Source organism: Telmatherina bonti, assembly GCF_933228915.1.
Source record: "Telmatherina bonti genome assembly, chromosome: 1".
Taxonomy (NCBI): domain Eukaryota; kingdom Metazoa; phylum Chordata; class Actinopteri; order Atheriniformes; family Telmatherinidae; genus Telmatherina; species Telmatherina bonti.
Genome location: NC_136619.1, coordinates 13,580,650 through 13,607,873, shown reverse-complemented (window position 1 = coordinate 13,607,873; position 27,224 = coordinate 13,580,650). Strand labels below are relative to the sequence as shown.

General features: G+C 39.8%; 2 protein-coding genes across 2 annotated transcripts; one reads left to right on the top strand and one right to left on the bottom strand.

The window, feature by feature from the left end:
- Window positions 1–377: 377 nt before the first annotated feature.
- Window positions 378–19,779, top strand: ulk3 (unc-51 like kinase 3). Its single transcript, XM_079239920.1, has 17 exons — window positions 378–427; window positions 1,097–1,241; window positions 1,392–1,532; window positions 2,405–2,525; window positions 2,741–2,836; window positions 3,610–3,753; window positions 5,255–5,337; window positions 6,769–6,924; window positions 7,071–7,176; window positions 7,296–7,336; window positions 7,530–7,632; window positions 9,282–9,346; window positions 9,575–9,653; window positions 10,865–10,905; window positions 13,730–13,777; window positions 13,967–14,030; window positions 18,661–19,779. The coding sequence occupies exons 2-17, from the start codon at window positions 1,137–1,139 to the stop codon at window positions 18,675–18,677; spliced, it is 1,410 nt and encodes a 469-aa protein (XP_079096046.1). The 5' UTR covers window positions 378–427; window positions 1,097–1,136; the 3' UTR covers window positions 18,678–19,779.
- Window positions 19,780–24,335: 4,556 nt separating this feature from the next.
- LOC306759023 (growth arrest-specific protein 1) lies at window positions 24,336–26,806 on the bottom strand. The gene has a single exon (XM_079244502.1). It carries the CDS (start codon window positions 26,449–26,451, stop codon window positions 25,612–25,614), a length of 840 nt encoding a protein of 279 aa, XP_079100628.1. The 5' UTR covers window positions 26,452–26,806; the 3' UTR covers window positions 24,336–25,611.
- Between the last annotated feature and the right edge of the window lie 418 nt (window positions 26,807–27,224).

Below are 27,224 nucleotides of genomic sequence, written 5' to 3'. Positions count from 1 at the left end.
TCAAACATGTTAGTATGGAATTCATTTATACATTTACTTATATTGTTGCTACCTTATGTCTTAGTTAAATAGCATATAAAAATATTTTAGCATAAAAGCACGTTGTTTTTTAATATTTTATAATGATTTGTATCATAACAATATAGCTGTCCTTTGTAACAAAGTAAACTGAGAAAAATCAGGGAGAAATTCGTGAAATTATTGTTGTGACTCGGCTTACAAATAAAAATCTTACAAATAAATGCTTGGGAGGCGCATGAGAGACCCATCCAAGATGGCGGCGCGATGAGACGTCAGCTCGTACAGACAGCGTGATACGATGCGACGTCTATGTATATGATGTCTATGTACAGCGGCATGTCACAACTCCTGCCTGTCGCAGTGATGTAAACACTTCATTCATGTGTAGCGGTGGGGTTTCTGACAGGTTAGTGTGAACCATTATCCCTCTCTGTTTTACTGTTTCATTAAATAACCACAGAAAGCATTTCACGCTTCTGTTTAAGACCTAAGTGACGTTAGAAAACTTATCATATATCTACTGTTCCGGTAGCAACAAATTGTACAAATGTGCTGTGTTAGCTAGCTAGCATGTTTGGCAACTAATTCAACTGGTTCGCAGTTTGTTTGTCAACACTTTAGATGCATGCTAAAAAAAAAAAAATCCTCGACATACATGTGAAAATCTACATATTTTCAGGGTAAATTAAGCAACCTTAATTAGTAGTTACAACAGAGCAGTAAAGTTGATTTTATTGGTTTGTTTATTAGTTTGTTTATGAGATCTACATTTGCTACGTTGGTATTTTTCTATATCAGAGTATGTAAATCCTGTCTGTAAAGCGTCTTGAAATGGCATTGCCGTGATTTGACGCTATATAAATAAAGTTGAATTTAATTTAATTTAATTACTATTTCACACAGCGTGTAAAAATCAAGAAATAAGCTGTTTTAAAACTGAATGGTGGGGGATACATTATTAATTTGCATAAAGATTTATTTATTATGCAACGACCAGGGAACATCTTACCTCTGATTTACCTATTAAAACATAAGAGGGCATTGTTAACAGCAGCATACTGATCATATATTTCAGCTGAGACCTGCCTGGGAGTGTCCAATGTTGCTTTGTAAGCATGGCTTCAACATCCAGTTATGCTCCTCCAAAGCTGGTGGATTTTATCCTCACAGAGCGGCTGGGCAGTGGTACATATGCTACAGTCTACAAGGCCTACAGAAAGGTGATGATAAATAATGATTCAACTACTGTGATGAATTGTTGTATTGTTTTTCTTTTAGTTGGAATGAATGTGTTTCAATAGAATAAAGGACATCAGTGTGTTTTGTTTTGCTTCCGAGTGAAAGTTAAGCATATCAATGTCATGCTGCAGGGGAACAACAGAGAGGTGGTAGCAGTGAAAGTGGTTGGGAAGAAGACTCTGAACAAGACTGCAACAGAAAACCTGCTCACAGAGATTGAGATTTTGAAAACTATTCGTCATCCTCATATAGTCCAGTTGAAAGATTTTCAGGTAACCACTCGCCTTCCCATTATGTACTAGTTTCATGGTTTATTTAAGCAAGTTTTTTCCTTTATTTCCACTCGATTTGATTGATCCTTTGATTGATGCCTTATATTTTTAAAGAATAATGTAGTTTTTTCCAGTTGACAGAAGAAATTAAGTTCTGTAACAATTACTCACAGCTTTAAAAGTAGTTATGATCACTCTCTGCCACAAACTATTTTGTTACACAAAGACATATAACTTCAACATAATTTAGTTAAAAGATTCACAGAAATTAACCATTTAATGCCAATACAGTGGATATCTATTTACAAGTTTTTTTTCTTGCATATTCACGAATGAGGATTGTATATTTATAAATGAACCACTTCAGTGGACAATAGTGAGCCATCCAACACACTATCGCTTCCTGAGGAACAAATAAACATATTTTACAACTGAATAAATGCATACATTATAATTACCCAAGTTAGTGATGAATAGGAAAAGAAAATGATAAAGCTATATTTTCATATAATATGTGCATGTTATAATTATGAAAATATATTATTTTATACATATTTTATAGAATACATTTAAATAAATAAAAAAAATTCAAAGTAAGATATCATTAATACACAAAAAGTGTCATTGCTTTTGTTATAGAGGTAAAATACTGATTGTAGCATTGTTTTTTTAATTATTATTATTATTAATGCATCAATTTAAAAAAAAAAAATTATTATTATTAATGCATCAATTTTAAAAGCAATGTTATAACCCTAATAACTGTAGACACATAATCAGAGTTTTGCTCCAAGCAAAATTAAACTTTTTTTTTCTGCAACAAAAATCCTTTCATTGTGTGCAGAAGGTTTTTTTTTTAAAATTCTTTTCAGTGGGATGCTGAGAACATCTATTTGATCCTGGAGTGGTGCTCAGGGGGAGATCTCTCCCGCTTCATTCGCAGTCGCAGGATTTTACCTGAAAGCGTGGCCAGACGCTTCCTGCAGCAGATAGGTGAGTCATTCTGGTTGAAATACATCTGTAAGAGTTGCTTACATCAAGTTCAGCCAAGTTAAGAAATGAAAACTTTTTATTTTTTCTTGTTCGTGCTGCTTGACAATTTTGTGGGATCATTCGTGTAACTTCTTCTTTTAGTAGAAATTTCAGCAGAATTGACTGAGATTGTATTCAGTCATCATTTGTAAGTGTAAACATGTCTGCACAAACAGCCTGCGCCCTCCAGTTCCTTCATGAACGAAATATCTCACACCTGGATTTGAAGCCTCAGAATATTCTGCTCAGTGGCTCGGTCCTCAAGTTAGCAGGTGATCTCACACCCTCGCACATAAACAATCAAATACACTGATAGTGTGTCACATACAGAGAAATACTTTTTCTTCTCATTTTCTTTTGAACATCATCATTATCTGTTTTTTCTTATAATTATTTTAATTATATTTATGATAATTTAATGATCATGAATTATATACTTATGAAGTAGCTCTCATGTTTATAATCCTACTGTAAGCATGATGACTGATACAGTTTTTACATAGTTTTATGGGGTTTTATCCACAGGAGCTCACAGAGGAAATGTTGTGTCCAGAATGCTGCTGCAAGGCTGCTAAACTAAATCTTCTAAATTCCCTCCTGTCACCCCGCTACTGATCCAGCTGCACTGGCTCCTGATCCACCACAGAGTGCATTTTAAAATTCTGGTTTTAACTTATACACGACCACGCACCTGGTTATATCTGGGAACTTTTACAGCCATACTTCCCAGCAGGTCTCTGAGATCTGCTGATCAGCATCTGCCGGTTGTTACACAAACATGGCTTAAAACTAACGGTGACTGAGCCTTCGCAGCAGCGGCTCCTCTTCTGCTGAACTCCCTTCCTCTCAGCCTGAGAGCCTTCCTCTTTTTTAAAAAGCTGCTAAAAACATCTTTTTAAACTTGCTTTTTTTTTTTTTTTAATTTGTTTTTGTGTTCTTTTATGTTGTTTTGAGTTTTGGGGTTTTATTGTGAAGAACTTTGTAATTTTTATTATGAAATTTGCCATATAATTAAACATTTTCTTACATTTTTATGTGCTCTCAGATTTTGGTTTTGCACAGTACATGTCACCGTGGGATGAGCAGAGTGCCCTGAGAGGTTCTCCTCTTTACATGGCTCCTGAGATGGTTTGCAGGCGCCAGTACGACTCCAGGGTGGATCTCTGGTCTGTAGGAGTCATTCTATATGGTGAGAGCGTTATAATCTTCTAAATAATCTGTTCACTTTCATGCATCTCTTGTTACATTTCCATATGTGAGTCTGTGGTAATGCCTTGTTCAGTTGTAGATTTCCATGTAATAGTGATTAATAACACCATATTTTAGCTGCTTTTCCAGCATTAAAAGGTTAATCATTGAAGTGGACCTGGAGGCTTGAAAGAGCGCGCTCAGTAGGTTAGAACAGAATTGTGCTATTAATCACATACTGACAAGTGGCTGAAGGGCTCTTTTAGTGGGTTAATAGTACAGCGATAAAGCCATAATATTGCAGTAGCACAGAGGACTGTGGAGTGACAAAGCACAACATTAAATGGGTGGAGTTCTTGTCGCTGTGTGTCATAGAAGCTAAATGGAAAAGCTTATAATTTAATGAATTCTGTCTCTAGTGGCCCAAACATATTAATAACTGATTATTTACCTTTTTTTTTCTTATGCAAATATTACACAAAATTCATTTAGGATATGACACAGAGGTTTTTAACCTGAAAAAGCTTTCAGATGCAGGATTGCCAGCAGTTAACCAGTCAGCACTGTTGGTGGGACTAACACTGTCGTTATATTATGTTTGCATACATTTCTATCCAGTTATTGTTTAGGAAAGTTAAACCCTCTTCACTTTGGAAATTTGGGGTCAATAGAAAACCAGAGAAAAATGTATACATCCAAAAATCCACTAGATTGGAAACGTACTTGAGGAAGAGATATATTTTCACACCAACGAGCTCCTACTGATGCTTTCAGTTTCTTTTCTACTTAAAACCCACATGATGCATCACTCCTCTTTATTAGTGCTCATTCAAAAACTTAATAAAGATAAACAAAGACCTTCGCATAGAATGAGGTGGAGGTGTTAATTTGTGCAGATAATTTCAACCTGATGTGAGACGTGGAAGCAAAGTAAGACTGAAATCTCCAGTAGGACCCAGTAAAGAGATGCACCACCGGTGACTGGTGGGTTTAACTGGGGTTCACAAATGTATGTAACACTGTTGTTAAGAGGCAAAAAAAAAAAAAAAATAGGGCGGTCGAAATGAACACATTAATGTGAAGAGATTCATCCGTGTAATAAATATGCTGGCTTTGTTTGATGCATAAAAAACAAAGTTAATACTCGTGCATTTGAAAAATCAAAATTTGCCATTATTTCTCAGCAGGAGAAGCTGATTTTGGACACGTAGGATCTTTGTCACAATGTAGAACCAAAGACCACATTTAGTTCTGTTTTTATTCATCTGGAGTTTTGAGATGAGATGCTGTGACAAATACTGTTTTATAGCATCACTGAGATGCATAAGAAAGAGGATTTTTTTTGTCAGATAGTTATGTTTTGAAAATATAATTGTTGTTGAATTCCTGTTATCGCCTTAATTATACAGTAAATGTGTAAATTCTGGATGGTTGGTCTCGAACTGCCACGGCGCCTTGCTGAGTAAACCTGCCGAAGTTCAGGATTGTTTGTGTTCACACAGAGGCCTTGTTTGGACGAGCACCGTTTGCGTCCAAGTCATACAGTGAACTGGAGGAGAAGATCCGGAGTAACCAGCCTGTTGAGGTTAGTGATGATGAGTGTGAAAAGATGAAGAGAAAATCAACTCGGTATCATTGTGCGTATTTAATTTGTGATTTACACACTTTGTGAACTAATTTGTGTGTAACTTTGGATACTTGAAAATGTATGTTGAAATATACACACAAATATCCAGAAAATGCACATGTACAAATAAAAATGTACAAACATTGATATTTTGCACAAAAATTTCTTTGTCTTTGACCTCATAAACTGAATCGTTGAATTGTGTTCGCACACGTACATCCATACATAGATTCATACATAAATGAAACGCAGGCAAAAGTGCATCAGTGGATCAGTTTACAAGAACAGACTCCATGTAAATGATCAGAAGCTGAATGAAACACCACAATTTGACTGACATGAGATTTATGAAGTTAAATGTAATTATTTTGTGTGTAAAAAATAATGTTTTTGCATTTTTTTCATTTGTGCATGTGCATTTTTTGTGTGTATTTTCTAGATATTTTGCGTGCTTTTAAACATACGTTTACAACTATCTTAAGGTACACATAATTTATAGTTTGCAAATCATGTTACACACATACACACAATAATATCCAATCCAATCCAATTTTATTTATAGTGCGCTTTAAAACAACACTGTTTACTAAAGTGCTGTACACAATCCCAGGCTCAACAACATTATCCTACAGAATAGAAAAGAAATAGTACAAAAACAATCAAATTATTAGTTAATTTTCTCTCCATATGAAAACAGTGAGGTATTTGTGGATGTGCCATTGAATATAAACACTAAAAATTTGTTGAAAATGATGTTTTACTGCACCGTCACATACACATTCAACGACCAAGCCCTGGTGTCCATTGTTTTATTAGTATCTATTAAGCCACTAGATGGCAGGTTGTTCCACTCCAGTAGGAACAGCATGTCAATTTCTACAAGGTTAGTTCTTCTGCATAATCTCATCCAACATTTAGTGACACTAATGGGTTTAAATTTTTATCTGTTTTTCCTATTATAAAGTAACATTTAGCCATTTATGTGGTTCAAAAGTCTTTATGTACATCATAAAAATACTTCTAATATATTTTTATAGTCAGTCAGATAACAGAAAATGAAGTTTAGCTGTTAGTTTCCTTAGTTTTCCTGCTAGATACAAAAAACCATGTGTTGATTCCCTCTGGGATGTTTCAGTTTACATGTACTTTTGATGATGGAGCACTTTGAAAACAGTTGAATTCCCGTGTCAAACATTAGGCACCGACTTAATGGATTGCATTAGCACATGGTCCATTATCCAAGGAGTCACACAGAGTTTAAAGGTCATCTTTTGGCAGAAAGTAGTGATGTGAGACTGAAGGGTCTGGGGCAACAATGTGCTGCCCTTTTCTCCTTGGACCATCCTGTGGATTGGGAGCAACATAATAAGGTTGTGTTTTGTGTATCAGCTCCCTCCCGGGGCCAGGGTTTCCAAGGACTGCAGGGACCTTCTGCTGCGGCTGCTTGAGAGAAATCCAGATGCCCGGATCACCTTTGCAGAATTCTTCACTCATCCCTTTTTGGATTTGGAGCACATGCCAAGTGCAGACAGTATAGTGAAAGCAGTAAGGCGGTTAGAATACACTGCATGACATAAATGGATACGTTTGGTTGCGACTGACCATGCACATGGCCACATACTCTAATAGTTTTGTGCACATGCTTGCCTCATATGTGATGTGACTGTATCTGTTCTTTGTTTATTTTTTAGAAAGAGCTGGTACTTCAGGCTGTTGAGAAGGACCAGGAGGGGGAGAGGTCTGCTGCTCTTTCTCTGTACTGCGCTGCCCTTGAGCACTTTGTCCCCGCTATTCACTGTAAGAGGAACAAGCACTCTCATATCCTGTCTGTGACTCTAAGCCCTTCGGCAGTCTTTGTTACAGTGAAAGGAAAATACTCCAAAGATCAAACCACAATATCTCTCCTCGCTTTCCAGATGAGACCGACCCAAAGCGTAAAGATGCCCTCAGGCAGAAGGTAGGCCTGAAACGCTCCTTCATATTCACATTTAGATTGCCTCCTGTTTTCAGTCGGTCTGTTTTGTGCTCCAGTGGCCCTTCGCTTAGATTAAACTCTCCTTTATGGAAAACACGCAGTGTGTCTTTAGAGCATGAGGAGCATGTGTGTTTGCTGCTGCTGTGGTAAGTGAATGTGAGAGGACTTCTTCCAGGTCAAACAGTACGTGTCCAGAGCTGAGGAGCTGAAAGCCCTGCTAGCTTCAGACAACAAGCAGAGATTTGAGGAGGCGCGGACGTCCAGAGATGTTCTCCGAGGTAAAGATTACAAATCAGGCTAAAAGAAGAGGCAGGTTCATTGTATTTAGACATGTAGCTATTATCTGGCTGGGTAGCAAAAAGACAGCTTAGATAAGTGCAGGCAGATTATTGCAGTCCATAAGATATTTGTTTTTTCTAAGGTTTGGGGTTTTGCAATATAAACATTAAAACCAGTGCAGTGTTTAATCCTGGTTTCATTGTTTTTAAAGCCAGAGAACCCAATATTTTCCACAGGCAGCAGCCTCCCCCAACAGGACAGTACACACAAACAGTTCAGGGAGACAACAGAGCATTAACTTGACTTCCAAACTCCAGTTCCCAGTCTGATCTGGGATCCATGAAAAGGGATCTGCCTGCCAACGGAAAATTTTAACAAATCCAATAGCAACAATCTGAAGGTAGACACTACCGGACACTCGAAGTGTCAACTCTTCCAATAGTTGGATTTTCAGTATTTTTTAATTGTTTTAAACATAGCTGATTAAATCATTCATTGTTAAGTTTGATTTTAAAATCAGGAGAAATGAGGAGCGTTGTTCACCTTCAGAAGCAGGGGGCATTTCCGTTCAGATCATCTAAGATGAGCCACACTACAATAAACGGACAACCTAAATCCCATCTGGAGCTGTAAGACGTGAAGTCATTATGCACATTGCAGATATCAGATTTTAGGTCATTTTCCAGCTCTGGACTAAGTCGTAAAAGTGTTGTGAAGCTTACATTCTTGTGGTGGGTTTGTCCTGTCAATGATTCAGCCTGACTTTTCTACTTTAATTTTAGTAAATATGCACATCCAGTCCTGTAACGACCACAGTATGAGATTGTTCATTTTCCCCTCCAAGAAAATGGAATAAATCTGATTCTTTGAGCTGGTGTGTTGCCAGATTTGTGGCAGTCCCACATTTCAGCTTCTTTTTGGCATCCATGCAGGACGTGATATGTTGCTGAAAGCTGAAGAGTGAAGCTGTTAGTTGTCTGCTGAATAGTTTAGTTGTGTTAGCATCTTTAACATCACAGTTTTATAGGTAGTATGAGTCAGAATTTCACTGCTTTAAAGGCGCATTGTGTAACTTTCTGACCTTAAAACTCCACCTTTCGGACTTTATTTGATGACACAGTGACATGTATAATGTGCGTTTCTGGAGCTGCTGCTGCCCAGCAGCATCCTGAGGCTGACAAACCACACTATGCAACTTTTACATCCGGGACGCTGCTTAATGTTGCAGAAGAGTTTCGCTTCATGCTAGAAAACACACTAGCTGTTTTAAACACACAACTTCACAGATTCAACAAATAAATGCAAGAAGATTAAAAAAGGGACAAAGCAAGAGTCATCGTAACATCGTCTTTTGTCAGGTAGAATGCAAGATGGATGCTGAATTAGTCGTCGATAGGGGGGAAAAATTGCAAGTTGGCAAAAGTTCTGTAGTGTTTTTAAGTCTGAGACCTCTGGCTTTATGCAGCTATTGTCAAAAACACGTCATGTGTTTCCATAATAATCCATTACTTTGATTAAATCTTGTGGAGAATATATGTAAATCATGAAACTCATGTCTCTAATAAGCATCATCAATGCAGGAGGAGCATTGCTTTATAGACTGATCTGCCCCTGAATTTAACATGTCATCTGTTTTTCCATGCTGTAGAAATGTCTCAAGACCAACCTCGACTGCTTGCTGCCCTGGAGTTGGCCTCCGTCGCTATTGCTAAGGTTAGATTTGTCAACTACTTCAGGGATGTACACATAAGCTTGCTGGGAATGTAGGTTTAACCAAAAAAACACGTGACTGAGTGCAAACCAGACAAACCAGTGCTGTTTACGGATCAAAAATTTGCCTCGTCCACATTGGTTTCCTTTCTACTGATTCAGCTGGATGATGGCGTAATAAGGATGATTTAAGGTGCTTAAAGCATTGTTAACTTTAAACTTATCTCTTAGGAGGAAGGCGGCTCAGATGACCACGAAGCTCTTGATTTGTACCAACAATGCTTAGGAGAGTTACTGTTGGCACTGGCAGGTAAAAATGCTTTTCTCTCTTTAATTATGACCATTTTATTCTGGTATTGAGTGTTTGAATGATGGCAGCTGCTCCGACACAAAGCAAAGAAGCTAAAAGTCAGCGTTAGTAGGATGTAGAGGACACTCAGAGAAGTATAGGCAGGATATTCAGTTGGAATCGTAAGTGAATCCATGTTGGAAAAGTTGTTAAACAAAGAAAATTGTTCTTAAGAGTGATGCTGAGAAAAATTAAAAAACAACAAAGATGTCTCATTTTAATGAGACTTAACTGGAAACAGCGAGACTGTGATCTATCTGTGTATGTAAACACAGAGACTGGAATCAGTAGACTGGGATAGAGGGGACTAATAAGGGACAGACAGAGGAGTGACGCTCTCTGTGGCCTGGCGTCCAATAAGCCGGCTTCATGAGCTCATCTGGAAGATCAGCCTAATGGAAGAGGTGGGATAGTGATCCAGATGTGGCTTTGAGCTGGGATGAGACCCGGTGCCAGCACCCTGTGTGTGGTACGAGAGCTCTGCCATCTGCTTCCCATTCAAGCAACATACTTTGTTTATGTGTGTTATTTAACACTGGAGACAAATAAAAACTATTACTTTTCTAATAGACATGAGCTTCTCTCATTGACATTGTGCTGCTGAGATGAATCCAATCGGATTTTTTTTTTTTTTTTTTTTTTTTTACCTTTCTTTCCCTTTAATTGGTTAAAAAGTGAACTAAAAAAATTCTTTGCAAGAGATCTTCTGTTAGAAGGAAAACTTTTACTTTCACTGACTTGGTTTAGTAATAAACGATGTGCTGGTTTGGCAGACGTCGTCCCAAGCAGCTTCTCTCTCTGCTCTCTCGCTGTGTGGTGCAGTAGATACCAGCACAGAGATCGTTGGAAGAAAACATTGGTTCTTTGTTTAGCTAAGAGCTCTTTGTTGCACAGCTTCCCAACATGCCTCCCCACCACAAAGCCCTCCTCCTCTTCCTCCACTTTTCTGTCACTCTGCCCTAAAGGATGACTGACTGCAAAAACACTGGCCTACATTACAGCAATTTCCACTCTTGAGCCCGGCAGTCTACACGCTAGCGAAATCTAATCTAGTAGTCAGCCTCCTCTTGAACAAACAAAGTGATTAGGTAGTGGCCTCCTCTGCTCCGCTCTTTTCATTACTCTTGTACCTTTTTGTTTTTTTGTCCCATTTTTTTTCCTCGACGAGCCAGCCGAACCCCTGGGCCGCAGGAAAGAGCTGCTCCACAGTGAGGTGAGTTGTTGGCATTACAGACCTCCATGGAGCCCCCAGCTGATCTTCACATGACCCCTGACTCCTATTGTTCCCTGCAGTCACATAATTCATTAGTCGTTACCACTGTTGCACAGTCATACATCACTGTCCATTTTATAATTGGATTGTTCTGTTTATGTTCACGAAAGGTCACATGACCACATATTTGGGGGGAAAAAAACCACCGACAGAGAGATTTTCAGTTTTCTGCCGTTTTATAACATCATTCAATTAACTGCTGTAGTTTCACAACTAAAACAACAGAATTTTTTCTTAACTCGCACTTCTCTTATCAGATTTTCTCACCTGCTCATCTCCTAGTAGCAGAAAAACAAGTTAGCACACACAGAGTGGCATTAAAATAGTAAATTTCCTCTCTGGAATGAGTAAAAACTAAAACCAAGAAGAGCAGAGAACAGAAAAATGAATAGTAGTATCTTATCAGGTTGCCAGAAGCACACATCTTTTTCAATATTAGCTATACTTGTCTTTGAGGAGAAAGTGTTGATCAGCCTAATACTAGATTAATCAAACAGTTAAACATATTAACATAATACTTTTATCCAATCAGAAAAACAAAGCATGGCTGCTGAAAATGGACAATGACAAGAAGTTACAAGTCATCAACATAAATCCCACCTTTAACCCAACCTAGAATAGATTACATTCATGTTCCACAGCTGTACAAGTCATCACACTGACAAAAAGCAAAAAAAAGAGGGTATTTTTTTAACAATAGGGTATCAGATTGACTTAAGTCTATTGGTTCCTAATAGACGTAATTGAAGATGGTTGGTAATGAGACACTGACCTTTATCAGCTTAAACTTGGTAGGTTGCAAGAGATGAGTTTGAGTGACAGTGTCCACAATGTTGCCTCATTTAGTGTAAATGACCATTTAACCTCCATTTTTAGCCCTCTTACCATCTCAGGCAAATGAACCGTTCTCCTACTGCTGTACTTTTATATGACACAATGCACAACAAAAGGTGTTTAAGGCCCAACATTCAGAGGCTTTGAGAAGACCCTAAAGTAGCTCTATGCAACTTTCTGACCTAAAAATATGCGTGTTTGACTTGTGCAGTGAAACAGTGACATTTATTATGTACATTCCTGGAGCTGTCATGCAACACCGCGTCATTTTGCAGCTGTGTTTCATTTTACAGCTGCATGTCACACACCAGCAACTGGATAATAACACACTGGCTGTTTTGAACGTGCACAGCGGCTGATATGTCAAAAAGGCACAAGAGGACATTATTGAAGAAAGGCAGGAAAGGAAAAAAGTGTCAGAACAAGAAATAAGACGAGATTCAACAACTGACTGAGCATTTCATTTTCATTTGTGTCTGGAAGCAATCCTGAACTTTGGCAGGTTAGGGTTAGTAGACGTTAGTAGAGCAGAGGTAGGATCCACCATGTCTTTAGAGACATGGTGGATCCTACCTCTGCTCTACTAACCTGCCAAAGTTCAGGATTGCTTCAAGACAAACCCAAGTAGATTGATATTTTAGTTTTTTCTTCTTATCAAACATGATTGCAATTTTTTTTTATTTTTTTTTTTATTGTGGAGAACTGGGAGTAAAGGGGACAAATATACGCTCATCATCTAAAAAAATAAATGTCAGACATACAGAATAGCTGAATGAGTCTTTCTCTTAACTGAAAGGTGGCTGACCTGTGGATGTGAAAAGATTTGTGAATTGGAATACAAGTATTTTACAGTTAGCCGATACCTCAAGGGTTAACGTGTGTCTGCCATTAACCCGGCAGGAGCTTTTCTTTCCCTACATTGTTCATCCAGCAACTGAAGCAACAACACACTACAGCTTTTCACTAACAAACCCCAAGAAGGGGGTGGTGCGCTGAGTGGGCCTCATAGACCTCCCTATTTGAAGTTTTTATGGGTGCTTGTCTTAAGTAAATTCAGATGCGGTTGTAATAATCTAACTCAGCATCGGGAGGCGGGGTCGGGGGATTAAATTGAAAGCATGTGTGTATGTGAGAACCCAAAACAGCCAACACATGTTGCCACGGCTGGCTTCAATGTGTGCTCACGTCTACTGTTGAGCACACTTTCGCCTTTCTGAGTCGTAGTTCATTATGCCTGCTTCTCATATGTAGACAGAACCAACGATCCAGGTGTCCTTAGCCTCTGTCTGAGCTGGCTGTATATGCCAAGAAAACTGCAAGCTATCAATATGTCTCATGTTCTTTGCTCACCCACGTAGATTTCATCCGGATTTATTGTTCTTGGTGATTAAAGGGATTTTGTATAAATTTCTGTGGTTACATCAAATTGGGGTCAGAGCTAGATACTAAGAATCTGTGGCCAACATGATTATTTACTACCAATTGGAGTTTTTAAAGGATATTATGGAAGTCATCAATGTCAGTCTCCTGTCATTATGAACCTAAGATGTCGTAATAACCGGTAGGGCTTGCTTTATGTCGAAACGGGGTATTGCTGCAGACAGGTAAGCGGGACAGCCAAGAGCCTTTATGATCACCAGGGTACTGATTACCGCAGCAAAGAGCACTTTTAAGATTGTGATGACAGGAGTTACTTCTTGCACATGTGTACCATGTGAGCTCTAAAACGATCTCATGATCAGCAAACCTGATCAGTTTGATCATAAATTTGTTTTTTTGTTTTTTCCTTGTTTACCCCCACAGATCTTAGGTTTTTAAGATGACAAAATATAAAGTATCCATCAGCTGCTTGCCTGGATATTTTATTGTGTTTTATAAATCTAAATTCTGAAAGTACAAGTGTTAATTACACTTTTATTTCCCTCAACAGATAAAAAGCCTGATGAGCAGAGCTGAATACCTCAAAAAACACATTAAGGTAAAGCCTGTTTTATATTCTCCCATGTTTTCTATCAAAAAGGATGAACAACCTGATACGGACATGTTTGAAATACCAAAAGATCATATCCTGATTCATTTTAATTAGTTTTAATTTATAGGAGATTGCAGCACATGATAAACTGACGCTGATAGCAAAATCTTTTTTTTTGTTGTGTTTTTATTTTAGATGCAGGAGACTCAGATGGACGTGTCTCTGGATCGAGAATCTCTTGCAGATTCTGTCAGAAGCTGTGAGTTTCTCCACTGTGTTCAGTAATCCCTTTCTTTGTCTAGAAGACTGTGGTTTTTATAAACTTTTAAGTTGTTCTGATTATCAGTAGCAAAGAGGGTAGGCAGAGGAATGCAGTTTAGCAAGGAATGGATGCCCAAAGTTGCAATGAAATGTCCTTTCACAGATGTTTTTTTTCCACTAGTAAAATATGAGCCGTCCTCTTGCTGTGCTGGCCTCCCTGCAGGGCTGCCAGCCTCTTTGATTTTGTTTCAGTGCAGCTCTGGGCAGCTCTGTTCTCTTGTAAAGTCTACCTTGTCAAAGTGGGACTCAAGAAAAATGCAAGAAAAGAATTGCTTCTTCAGACACAAACACCAGCTTCACATGCATTTTAAACATTTAGCACAAACCGGTGCAATGTTAAGAATTGATATGCTTGCATTTCTCCAGTGGAAACATATACACACAAAGCCTAGTTCACAGTATTTTCTGGACTCGGCTTCTAGATGGATATTGGATACCTAAAGCCCAGGCAATATCCTGTTCTCAGCAAGAAATTCCTGGGGAATTGTGAAGTTAGAGGGGGGGAAAAGATGGTTGGGGGAAGGGAACCATCAACTGTAGAGGTTGCTCAACTTTCATGAAGAATGTGGCTTCTCATCCCTCTGCTGTTTTTTTTTAATAAAACCACACTACAGTCAGCCGTCCCAGCTGGCACCAGTCCAACAGCAGCTGTAGCAGAGAGGGTCACAGCAATGCCCAAGTCTGCCTGGTGACCTTAGACTGCATCAACATAAGCAGCAAAGTGATGAGAACCATCACACTGTAAGCCCCGGACGATTTACATTTCGAGCTAAGCTGCAGGCTCTGTTTTGCTTTTCCCATATACAAACCCTGAAGCACTGACACACTTGTAAACTGACATTGCATGCATTATAAGTGGAAGTACCTGAAGGGGTGCAGACTTTAAATTCCAGTCACGAGCATTTCTGTGAAATTCTAAACGATGTTGGGAAAAAAAGATTACCACCTGAAATGCTTTTGGAAGAAAATGCTAAAATGCTCCATTTCTGCAACAGCACATGGAAAACCAAGGCTGCTGTGAACAAAAAGCAAGAACTTTTTTCTTGTACTCGAGGCCCTGAGAAGAAATGTTCTCGCCGATGTGGTTGAAGACAGTTTTCGACACAAGCCATGAGGCTCTTAGAAGTATCGTATGATTGGTCGGGCATTAGAGGTGGGCGTGGTTAACATGGAAAAGCATGAAGCGGAGAGTTGCCACTTACTCATTTTTGCTGATGCAGGTCAAATGGTGGCATTTAACCTTCAACACACTGCCGGCGCATTCATGCTACATGCTACATACAGTACAGTAAGACAGTTCACTGCTGGTGAACCTGCAGGGCCACATTTAGAAGACAATGATGTGTCTGAAGGGGAACTTTTTGAGCTATTCTTCAACGAAGAGATCATCGCTCTGTTTGTCCGCGAGACTAATCGGTAAAGTAAAAGATGCAAAGGGGGACAGAGCAGGAAGACCGAGTTGTGTTGCTCACTTTGAATTTCAAAGTAGAATGCAGCCCTGATCTTCACCAGTAAAAAGTCCCAAAGAAAAACTGTAAATAAATTTTTGTTTGCGTGTGTGTTATTTTTTTTTCTCCAAGAATTATATGCAAAAGACAATGAAAAAGACACTATGAACATATTTTTTTCATTTTTTACTACAACAATAAACAAGAAAGACGTGCTTTTGAGACAGGTAGGCATGATTTTTTTTTTTCTGTTTGTGAAAAAGATTGCAGTTTTGTCAGGAAAAAACGTCTTTCTTTTTTTGTGCAGTGTGATGAAGGTTGAACACACTGGCGCAGCTGCGTGTAAAACCAGCCGCGAACAACGTTTCCTGGTAATTATTAAATAATTGGCTTCATTGCAGTTAGAAGCGTAGACTTCGCCACCTGCAGTGATCCCTCCCGTGTTGCAGACGAAGCTCTTCGTTGCGTATGAATTGACCAGAATAAAAATAAAGTTGTTCTTGTTTTTGCAGGCTCGAGAGCAAGAACAAAGGTCTTACTTCTTGTGGAGTGTGTAACAAGCTTAACCCCCCTCTCAGGCTCCTAATTTATTCTGCGGACAGTATTTAGTTTGTTATTCTCAATGCACAAGTTTGTGGTGCAGTTGCCATTTGCTTCACTTTATTTTTATCATTTGCAGTGAATTCACAATGAAATTCTGAGAACAAACAGACTAATTAAGATTACGAAAAGCCACATTTTTAGATTAATTAAAGACGATCCACACAAATTTGTAGTCTGTCACACTTCTCTGCCAGCAGTGAATCCTCCAGTGTGACTTATCCTGCTAGACACTGTGATCAGAGGAAGCAGGCTGAATGTTGTGACAGATTATAGGTAGAGATTATCGATGTTATCATAGCAAGACTCAATACAATGAAGTTGAAGGACAGAAGCAGGGTGTATTGAACGTCACTTTTAGGAATAACAAATTCCTTACCTTTAAAAATGATAGTTGCTATTAATATAGTCAAGCTGATCACAGTTACTAGGCTGTTTGTGAGAAATCATAAAGTTATAAAATATTTTACAATGCATACTATAGAGTCTAAATATACGAGTACAGTCAAGACATTTTTGTCCACTCATTATTGCCGTATCTCCAACTGCAGCAACATTATTTGAAAATTTGTATCTTTGCTAGGGTGTAGCTTTTTTTTTTTTTTTTTTTTTTTTTTACATCAATCCCAATCAGATGTAGAGCCAGTAAGTATCCATGACAACCGCAGGGTGGCTTGATGTGGGGCAGAATGATTCATTTTCACATTGCAGTCAAAATGAAATTTAATTAAACATGCTTTATTATTCCCAGAAGGAAATTAAATGAATCCCAAATTTATCCCAGAAGGAAATTAAATCAAAAGCCAGATGTTAGTGAGTGTCATTAGGCTTTCGTTGTTTGTGTTTTTTTAAACCGTGTGATGATGATTTACACCAAAAACAATGTGTTTCAGTGGGTTTTCTTTAAACTTGGGGACATCTTTAAAACAAGACAATTAAATCCTTTCTCGTTGCCAGAAGGAGTGTAATTACCCTCAGTGTGCTGGGAGCTACAACTTGTCAGTCCAGTATCCCACTACCTCCCAGGAGTCCAGTCTGTAGCTATGACAACACATTGCAAGGCATGGCATTGCACTGTGTCTTGCAGGCTGTGATTGACCACGGTTTTGTGTTTAAACCTTTATGTAATGTGTGTTACAACTAAATGTGTTTCTGCAGAGGTAAAATCCTACTGTTGTCACCCCAATCACAGCAGCCTAAGTAGGAATGAACAGCTGGCACATGCATCCAGATGTTCTTACTAGAAGTGGGGAATCGAATTGAAAATCTCAAATATCTGGATTTTTTTAGCTTCACAATCTTAAAAGGATATTTTTGTTACATAAAAAAGTGTTTGTTTTTTTTCAAATTAATAAAAATAATCCATTATTAATCCCTTATTATCCATATAATCCATTATTTTAATTGTCATGGCTATTTTTCCTCATTTTTGCTGTTTTTACTGATCTTTTAACTTGTCTTCGTGGGTATTATAGCAGCAGAATGATGGTCTGGCTACTGTGTTGTTTTTCTTTTCCTAATTGAAATGAAGAAAAATAACGAAAAAAAAAAAAAAGGTTTGTATATGTTGCAATTTAAATGGAGTCGGTCAAATAATTTCTCAGTTTATTCTATCTTATAGAAAAATTTAATTACTTGGGAAATTAGCACCTTTTGTAACTTAAGTAAACTCATTATGAATCAAAAATCTGTTTGAATCGAGAATCGAATTGTTACTCCAAAAATCGGAATTAATGTGTTGTTAGATTCACGCCCCTTGTTCTTACCATCAACACCAATCAGAGCTGAGTTGGCCCTGTGATGGACTGGCAACCTGTCCAGGGTGTACCCTCCCTCTTGCCCAGTGATTGCTGGGACAGACTCCAGCTTCTCTGACTCTGAATTGGACTTAACAGTTAGGAAGTGATCGATCAGAGCTGTAACTCATAGATAAATCCCAGTGACTGCTGTGGAACTATATGATGCAGGACGAAATGCAATTGGATTCAAAAGCCAGGCACTTCCTGGTGTAAGTGCGCCTTTACAAATGCATCAATGTGCTGCAGGGTCACAACAGGACATGTATTATTATCAGAGGTACATGTATAGAGACTTGTCGCTAAACTTTGATTTCCTAATCCTTTTGATGATATGTGTTTGGTGTGATCCTAAAATTGTGGTGTGCATTCAGAACCAGCTCAAAGTTTGGAGACAGAAATGTGTGCCTGATGTAACATGTTCTTCTTGAGCGTTTTTAAGAAAAAAAAAAAACACAGGTAATTAGTTGTGAATTGAACATATATTCAAGGTATTTGACATTTTCTGGAGTGTTGAGCTAAACTCATTTTCACTTAATCGTCCAGTTGAAGTTACTTCAATAAATCTGGAAAATATTATTCGCTCCAATCCATCTGTCTGTTGCTGACAGATGTGATAACGGATGCCACAAAGATAAATTATTAAGAAATATTGGAGGATATGTTTTATTTGAGGTGTGCTTTAATGGTGGGAAAGTAACATCAGTCGTTCCTGTCTCCTCAGCCTGCTGTTTGCAGTGAGCGGGGCGGACACCATGAGAAGCCGGGAACAGCCCACAGACTGCCTGTCAGTGTTCACGTCGCCTCACGGGCCCTATGTGGGGCCCAAAATCACACCACATCCTAACCAACTGAGTACACTGTCTGGGTGGGATGTTGCACTTGCCTGCCAAATGTGGTGAGTGTTTTGGCTGTTGGTGGAAAGTTTTTCTACTGGATGAATTGGCAGGTAAAGAGCTGCCGTTTATTATTTTTCAGGGAGGGGGAAAAAAAAAAAAAAAAAGATGGCTGGTAAAATGCTGAAAGTAGCTCGTGAATTTTGGATTTGGACTCTGGTGAATGTGAAAGTTCCCCGGCTCTGTAAACTGCATTGTTGGAGAGCTTAGCCTCCATCGCCTCCTCCTGACACACCATTCATATGGAAATGCTGGACAGCTTGTATGACAATACCACACTGTCATGGTAAATGAGTTAAACTGAGACTGCTGCATTTTAGTGGAGCGCAGGGCAGCAACAGGATTTCCAGAAAGCCTCCGAACTGCTAAAGCTGTAAATACAATCAAATGTGAACTAAACTCGTAGCAGCTGAGAATTTTTCTATAGAGATGCAGAAATTATAATTGTGTGTAAGGTCCCTCATGCACGCCCAATCTCCTCCACTGCCTTTACTGTGGGCGCACCACAGGCTCACCATGCTCTCTCTGCTGATGGGGGAGTGTGACCTCTGCCTTATTTACACCCGTCTTCGGTTTTGGCATCAGTTCTGTATCCGACGGATGCTCTGGGTTGTCGTGCTCGTCAAAAACCTTTACAACAAGGCTGCTGTGAAAATGTAGAAAACTGTAAACTAGAGGTGTGCTGATAAGTCTCACTGTTGTACGGCTGTAATTACTTCATTAAAAGGAAAGTGCTGGAGTTTTCCAAAAGGGAGATTTACTTGAAAAATGGAGCTTAGAGGCAACTTGCAGAAAATGCATTACCTGAGACACGAATCAAAGGAGAAAAATCTATCTGCTGGCACGAATTACACTTTGCTTTACCGTTTCTTTTTTTTATTTTAAGTTGACAGCTGTTTTATAAATGTATTTATTAATGGTCAACTTGGAAATTTAATGGAAAATAAACTTGCAACGCCTAAATAAAAACTCATTATGTATATTCTTTGCGCCTTTTTTTCTGCCTACAGCATAAAGAGAACATGTAAACTGGATTTCTATTCGCTAAAAAAGAAGACTGAAGCCTTACTTTGGGGAGTTTAAATCAAATAAACTTTCAATAACTGGTTTTAAGCAAATACAGTGGGTTGTGTTGGTGTTGAGGGTGTAGTTGGTGTAATTCAGTTGAAGAGAAGCTGTCATAACTTGGGGGGGGGGCTGCAGTGGACATTCAGATAAAAACAGTAAGCTGTTCTTCAGGAATTACTTTAGTCTATGGAAATATTCTGATTATCACACTGAATAATTCTGATTAGGAAGAAGAGTTTATTTTTTGCCAGATCAGAGCAGAAACAGCTTCATGTCATGTTTTTATTATACATGTCCTGAAGTTGAATCTGTCCCACTAAAGCACCACACGTTCTCCTCCTGCTTATTGGTATTTCCATTCAGTCTTTTCTTAGTTTCTTCTTATGAACATAAAACAAAACTGATGATGAAAACTTGCTGTGGGAAAATCTATCTGCCTTACTGGGACTGACTCCATCGATTCCTTGTCGCCACAACCATCATTTAGGACACTAAAGAAGTGGCTGACTGGAGGGAAAAGAAGAGGGCAGAAAGTTTTCCAACCTTTCAGTCGGGGTTTTGCGATTATTTGTAGAATTAACCGATATAAATCCATTATTTACCTTGAACTCAGACTCATTTAGTTTTTGCTTGAAGCCTGTCTGGCAGAAATGGCAGCCTTATCTTGTTGGCAAACCTTTCCTTTGAAACCTCCTGTTGCCCTCGGCTCATATGTTTAAACACATTCACATTTAACAGCGTTCTTTAGATTAAGACAATGCATGCTTAGATAATAAAGTCTAGGTAAACTCAGAATTATGTGTACTTTTGGACCCTCTGTAGCTTTCTGTCTGGTTAATGGCGTCCACCTGGCACGCCGGTCGTAGACCGCTCACAGTCGCTCTTTGCTGAGCAGCGAGCAGCTTGGCTCTGCGTCCCCAGGCATCAGGTGACGTGTTTGTGGACGTGGCTCTCATTGGCTCGGAGCGCCCGTAAGCGCTGGCTCAGCTTCTTTGCTTTAATCACGACATGAGCGTATTGCTGCCAGAGAAACTTTGTAACCCCGGTGATTTCTTTGTTGCTTGTTTCTGGGAGTTCTGCCAACTTATTTTGCCCCCTCCCCTTGCAAAAAAAAAAAAAAGTGTTAAATATTCTTACAGTAATGTGGCCCAGAAAGGGAGACTTGAGATGGAAAACTTAAGCCATCCTTCTTAACACAAACCCCTTCTTTTTTCTGAGCCACAGCCTTTGGCATTGTGGCTTGATTAGCACTGGTTTTACTGCAGCTCCAGTAACTCCAGTTTATCCCAGTTTATCTGAGATCAACAAAATGACCTCTCTTTTTGAAAGATGAGCGATGACATTGGGTACTCTTATAAAAAAAAAAAAAAAAGGGGGAGTCACTTAATTCCAGACCCGAAGGGGCTTGACGCCCTTGACTCCAGGATTCCCCGGCACTGAGCGGGTCAGCCATTCACGGCGGCTCCGTGGCCGTCGTGAATGGATCATTGTACCGCTGTGAGACAAGAGCCTGCTAAATCCAGGGTCACTCCCACTTTGGAGCTGTGATGTGAAGAGTGCAGGTCTCCAGAGTGGGGGTGGCAGGCTGAGGGTTGTTTCAAAGAAATGTTGAATAAAGATAATTTAGAAAATGGGCTGCAGCACACTGCTGCCTCTGTAACCCCCCCCCCACCCCCCCACCCCACTCAAAACACTCAACTCCCCAAGGCTGCTCAGCTCATGTTTGTTTTGATTTTGCTCCCAGAATTGGGTGGAAGGGGTGGAGAGGGGGGATGGAGGATTTGAAGAGGGGGGTGGGGGGGTTGTTTTGGAGAACCTTAGGATGTATGGCAACGATTAAGGCAGTCTGGGTGAACTGGAGGAAATCAGGTTTCACTGTATCTGATGCACACTTTGTCTCCTTGTTTTTATGAATCTAGACAGCTGGAGGTGCAGGAGGATCCCCGGCGGTAACAAAAATAAGTAAATAAAAGCAGGAGAATCTGTGTAAAAGTTTCTCAAAAACTTTGAGACCTTAGAGAAATGTGCCACCTGTTGCTTCACAGCAAACTTCTGTTTGTTCATCACATGTACGGTAACGCGCAAACGGCCGAAGCCGCTCCTCATTTCTTCACACTTTGCCTGGAAAACAGGAAGCAGTGATTTACTGAAATGTGAGCAAACACAATTAGTAACACAACACAGAGGGCAAAAACAGTGTTTGTACAATTCAAATGAGCTTCAACATCAATATTTACTTTGAAAACTTTTATTTCTCAACACATACTGAAGCTTCTTAGAGAAGACTTGTTCTTCAAGCAGTCTTCAATGAAAAGTTCTGCAGACTTCTTGAAGGACATTTCAAAGCTTTTCTTTGGATGTTTGGTTTTCCTCTGTCTTGTTTAAGATGATCCCACACTTTTTTAAATGTTGATCTCTGAACTCTGAGGAAGATTTATCACCTCATCATACCTGCTGTCTCTGATTTTCAGTCCAGTTTTTATATCTCAGCCTTCTTCTTGCTCTCTTGTTGCCATGGAGATCATTTCTGATGAGGCTTTGGTCAACAGCAGATGGATCAGCTGAAGCTCCAGACAGGTCTCTGTCAGGTCTTTGCTGGATTTTTTTTTTTTATTTCTGAAGAATACCGCTTTCAGATACTGTTTATCTGCTGTGGATATCTGGTTTTAGGTCTTACACTTTTCCTTTTGTCCTCCACTTGGCCAGTTTCTAGGGGTGGGGAAATCTAATTGAAAAATAAAAAATCTGGATTTTTTTTGCTTCAAAATTTTAAAATTAAAGAAAAATCCAAATAAAAATAATCCATTATAAAGTTTTTGTCTTTTTTTTTGTGTGTGTTTTTATTGATCTTTTTACTTGTCTTCTTGGGCATTATAGCAGCAGATTGATGCTCAGGATACTGTGTTGTTTTTCCCAATTGAAATCAAGAAAAATGATGAGCAAAAAAAGTTTAGAACTTTTTTGTTTTTAGTCTACAAAAATCAGCAATATCGAGAAATCGTGAGAATTGCAATTGAAATCGAATCGGCACCCAAAAAATCAGAATCAAATTGAATCAGGATGAAAGCATCACAGCTCTACCAGTTTCATTACTCGTCTGAAGACACAACACATTGTTCAGGAATTGGGTCTTCTTGGCTAATAACCTCTAAAGAATCACCGTGTTGGCGCAATTTTACAACTCCGTGTCTGTCAGCTGTGTTTTCTTCAGCTTCTTTTTGTCAATGTCTCTAAAGACATGGGAGTAAATTATGTATCTTTAAGCCAGGATGACTGACTGTCATGTGCAAACACAGCACTCGAGTTAGCTGCTTTCTTATGCTTGAATGATTTATAGGTTAGTGTAGGTGTAGGATGAAAAAGAAGCCGCCAGTGTCGAAAGACAAACATAAGGATATTTTCAGAAAGCCTGGAGAACTATTGCTCAAGACATCTAAAATATACAAGTCTTGGAAGTAAAATATAAAGAACTGAAGGCTGGATGAAGACCAAAACTGCACTGTATTTATTTTTTTATTTTTTCCACACAAAATATTTCTCGACTGCCTGTTAAATTTCCGTTTGACATCACATTTGTACGACTTGCGCTTTTACAGAGCAGGTGTGCAGCTCCAAGTGACTCTTTTACAATTTGCTAATGACTTGTAAATACCTCAGCTAGTGTGGAAACAAGCTCCAAATGGCCGATTGCTCTGAAGCAGCACCATGTTTTTTTAAGACGACGTAGAGCGAAAGTCCATCCGAACGCTTACAGGAGAAGCTCGGCTGCATCAAACATCCCATTATGACTGTCTTTCTCCTACAGACTCTGTTTCATTTCACTCAGACTCCTAATTTGCTGTTTATTTCCACAGAAAGCAGACGGAGCGGAGGCTAAATGCTTAAAATTTCTCACCAGGTTTAAGTTACTCTGATCTAATCCCTTAAATATTAAAGACAGTGAAAACAACCACTTTGTAGTCTCGGGGTTGACTTGAGTTGCTCCATTGTTTGATCTAAATCTAACATTTTTCCAAAATACAGAAACTTGACCTTCTAGAAATGACCTGATACTTGCATTTTCATTCAGATTTAGAGAATTTATCCATATAAAACACGAAAGCAAACATCTTTCTTTGTAGTTTATACTCACAGGGTTATAAATGCTCACCAAAGCTTTTGTTTCGTGTGCACAAAAAACATCAAAAATATAGATTTGTTTTTTTTTTAAGCTTTAGATACATTTTAATCACTTTTTTTTTTTTTTTTTTTTTTAAATCTGCTTTATTAAATCGTACATAAAACACAAGACTGCTTTACATCAGAAACCTTTTATTATAAAACTCATCCTTCCAATATGAAAAACCCTCTCTGGAGTCATTCTGCTATTTTCTCACATAGAAGTTTAAAAAAAAAAAAAAGATAACAACCTGAAAATTGTGTTTTTTGTGGAGTGAATCTGAGCTAAGTTTGTGTTTATATTAACCGCATTCAAGCAACTCCTCTTACTGCATATGATAGTCAAATATATACACATTTTTCATATTCTAGTTTCATAATTTAACATAAAACATTGTTCAAGACTTCAAGTGGCAAAAAAAAAAAAAAACTGGCAGCTTTAGTACAAGTGATCAAAATGCACTTTTTTACTAAACAAAACTCAAAGTGGCGAAGAAGGCCTCAGACTGAACTATTGTGCTGACATTCAAAGGTAACATTAGCTTTGCGGTGATATTCTCTGCTTCAAACACGCAATAAAGACAAGTTCTTTTACTTCATCATGAGTTTGTGCCTGAAAGTGACTGAAGAGCTTTGTGTGTGTGTGTGTGTGTGTGTGTGTGTGTGTGTGCATGTTATGTAGAGCAAATAAAATCGGTGAAAAGACTTAAGTAGGACACACTTTCATTCTGATTCAGCTACAGTTGTGTTAGAAAATAAACAGGTTTCACACCTGATCACTGATCGGGACGACGTTTGCTGTCCAGTGATCTTTTTGGAAAAAAGCAGAAACAACAAGCAGGTGTGACGTGTTCGCACCAGCGACTGACAGCTTTTAGTTGATTGTTTCTGCAGCGTGAAAGCAATAAGGAAGTCACAGGGAGGAAAATGGGGTAGGGCTGTCAGGAAAAGTTCAATAAAACAATCTCAAATGGGGGAGGGGAGCAGGACTGAGTGCTGGAGAGGCGCTTCAGTTAATTTGAGTACTTGATCCCACACCTCTGACTGTTCCCACAAATATTTGAAGTGTGGTTTCTGCAACAATGCAAAGGCCACTGAAATGGAGAGCAGAGCAAACAAGAGACTGGACGGCTCCCATGTTTGTCTAAGGTCTTAATAAAGCCACACTTCAAGTACCACTGAAACCAAAGCAAATAAACAGGAGCAGTTAAAGGGTACACAAAACGTCCAGACCCTGCAGCAAAGTCTGGTCTGGGTCTTTTCCTCGCACCTTAGGAATATGTTTATATATTTTGACATTTTGGACAACAAGCTTTCTGTCGCACTGAAGTTTCTGGAAAAAGGAGTTTCCTTCTTTCTTCTAATGTTGAAGAAAAATAACAATGCGAGCTGCAGGGCTGTGGAAAGTCTGCCATACAGTGCTCTCTTGTCTTCATGCAGCAAACACACCCAGCAGTAAAAGGAACTTTTTGCATCCTGAAGTTCTTATTTAATCCAAAAGGGCTTTGTGTTTTCTCTGATGAATCCAGTAAATGTCTCCTCAACCATTAAAATCAGAGTAATATCCAAAGGAACAGGAGCATCAAGCAGCTGGGTAACCTCAGGGAAGAAGAGGAATTCTCTATAAAAACCTCCTCCCTGTTAGGTTTTGGATCGTAGTCCTCGTCCTCGTAGATGTCATCAGAGTCCGGCTGGTCTGATATGACGCTGTGGTCTCCAATGGAGCAAAGTTTACTCATGTTCTCCTTGACCACTTCACAGAAAGGCCTCTCCACGCCGTCGCAGACGCAGCGGTTCAGCAGCACGCCGTTCGGGATGAAGAGCATCTGCTGGATGGTGGCTTTGCACTTCGAGGAGCACTTTCTGCCATTGAACAGCTGTCCGCAGTATGACAAGTAGGCCGTGAGGGAGGTCTGGCAGTAGCTGTCCTCCTCGCAGCGCTGCCGGGCCTCCATGCAGCCGATCCCCCCGGCGTCGCTGGGGTGTCTGCGCGGGAGGCACGGCTCGATGGCCCGCTTAGCGCTGACGCAGTCCTGGTCCTGCGCGCAGTCGCAGCTCTCCAAGTCTGGCCCGCTTCGGGTGTGATTTAGCCTTATCAGCGCGCTTATGCAATGGCTCGGGCACTGCCTCCTCGTGCCTCGGATGTTCCCCTCACATGCTGCTAAGTATTGGCTGTATGCGAGCTCGCATTCGGGCTCGTCGTGGCACCGAAGCAGCGCCTGCCAGCAGATCAGTTGGGCATCCAACACCACCAGCACCCACGGGAGAAGTGCCAGGGCGCTGCACCAACATTTCATGCTTGGATGGGAGTCTGGGTTCTGTGACGAGGCCCCTTTCTCCACCAACTCATTAGGATTTAAACGACTTTTGCTGAACTTTTGCCTGGAGCTCATAGGAGTCCCTCACCAGCGCCCCCAAAATTTCCACTAACTCGCACTTGGGCTGGGGTTTGCCTCCTGCTGGTGGACCTCGCGACAGTAGAAGTCAGGATCTGATTCAAGGAATCCTCCACGAGACGTTGGGAAGTAGAAAAGCTCATCTCTGGAAGCATGTCCGCTCCGATGTGCGGCATGTCCACCGAGACGCGTCCGCAGTTGTGTCCAAAAGCGGATCCGCAAAGTTTGATTCCCCCTCGGATTGGAGCCACTTCTCTTGCCACGGCCTGCGTCGACTCTTCCAAACCACTCCACTTTTCTTTTTTTTTTTTTACATCCCAAAGTTTTCCTTTTAGTTGGGAGAGGTTTCTCTCTGTTGCTTTCAGTCCCGCTACGTGCGTCTTTGTCCCTCTTCTGGCTGTTACGCTTCACGGTCCGCCGAGCATTATCCCACAGCACCCCTCCCTCTGCAGAAAAAAAGTGGAAAAAAAGAAAAGAAAGGGGGGGAAAAGTGTCCCCCCCCCCCCCCCCCCCCCCCCCCCCCCCCCCTCCTCTCTCTCTCTCTCTCTCTCTCTGGTTACCGATTTGTCGCAATTGACGAGTCCGCCGTGAGAGCCATTTCCAGACCTACAGCAGCTCTCCGCACAAATCCTCTCACTACTTGAGAGATGGCCTGGATGAAAGTGTTTAAAATGTTACTTGCATGAAACTGAGGGTCTGTGTGGTCCTTTTAAGCAGAACACAAGTAAAAGAGAGAGAGAGAAGAGGAGAGGGGGGGGCAACGCAGAGGG

Coding starts and splice junctions, on each gene's coding strand:
- LOC306759023 (XM_079244502.1), bottom strand. CDS start 26,451: ATGAGCTCCAGGCAAAAGTTCAGCAAAAGTCGTTTAAATCCTAATGAG.
- ulk3 (XM_079239920.1), top strand. CDS start 1,137: ATGGCTTCAACATCCAGTTATGCTCCTCCAAAGCTGGTGGATTTTATC. Junction 7,177..7,295: donor CTTTGTCCCCGCTATTCACT/GTAAGAGGAACA, acceptor CTCGCTTTCCAG/ATGAGACCGACCCAAAGCGT. Junction 13,778..13,966: donor ACCTCAAAAAACACATTAAG/GTAAAGCCTGTT, acceptor TTTTTATTTTAG/ATGCAGGAGACTCAGATGGA.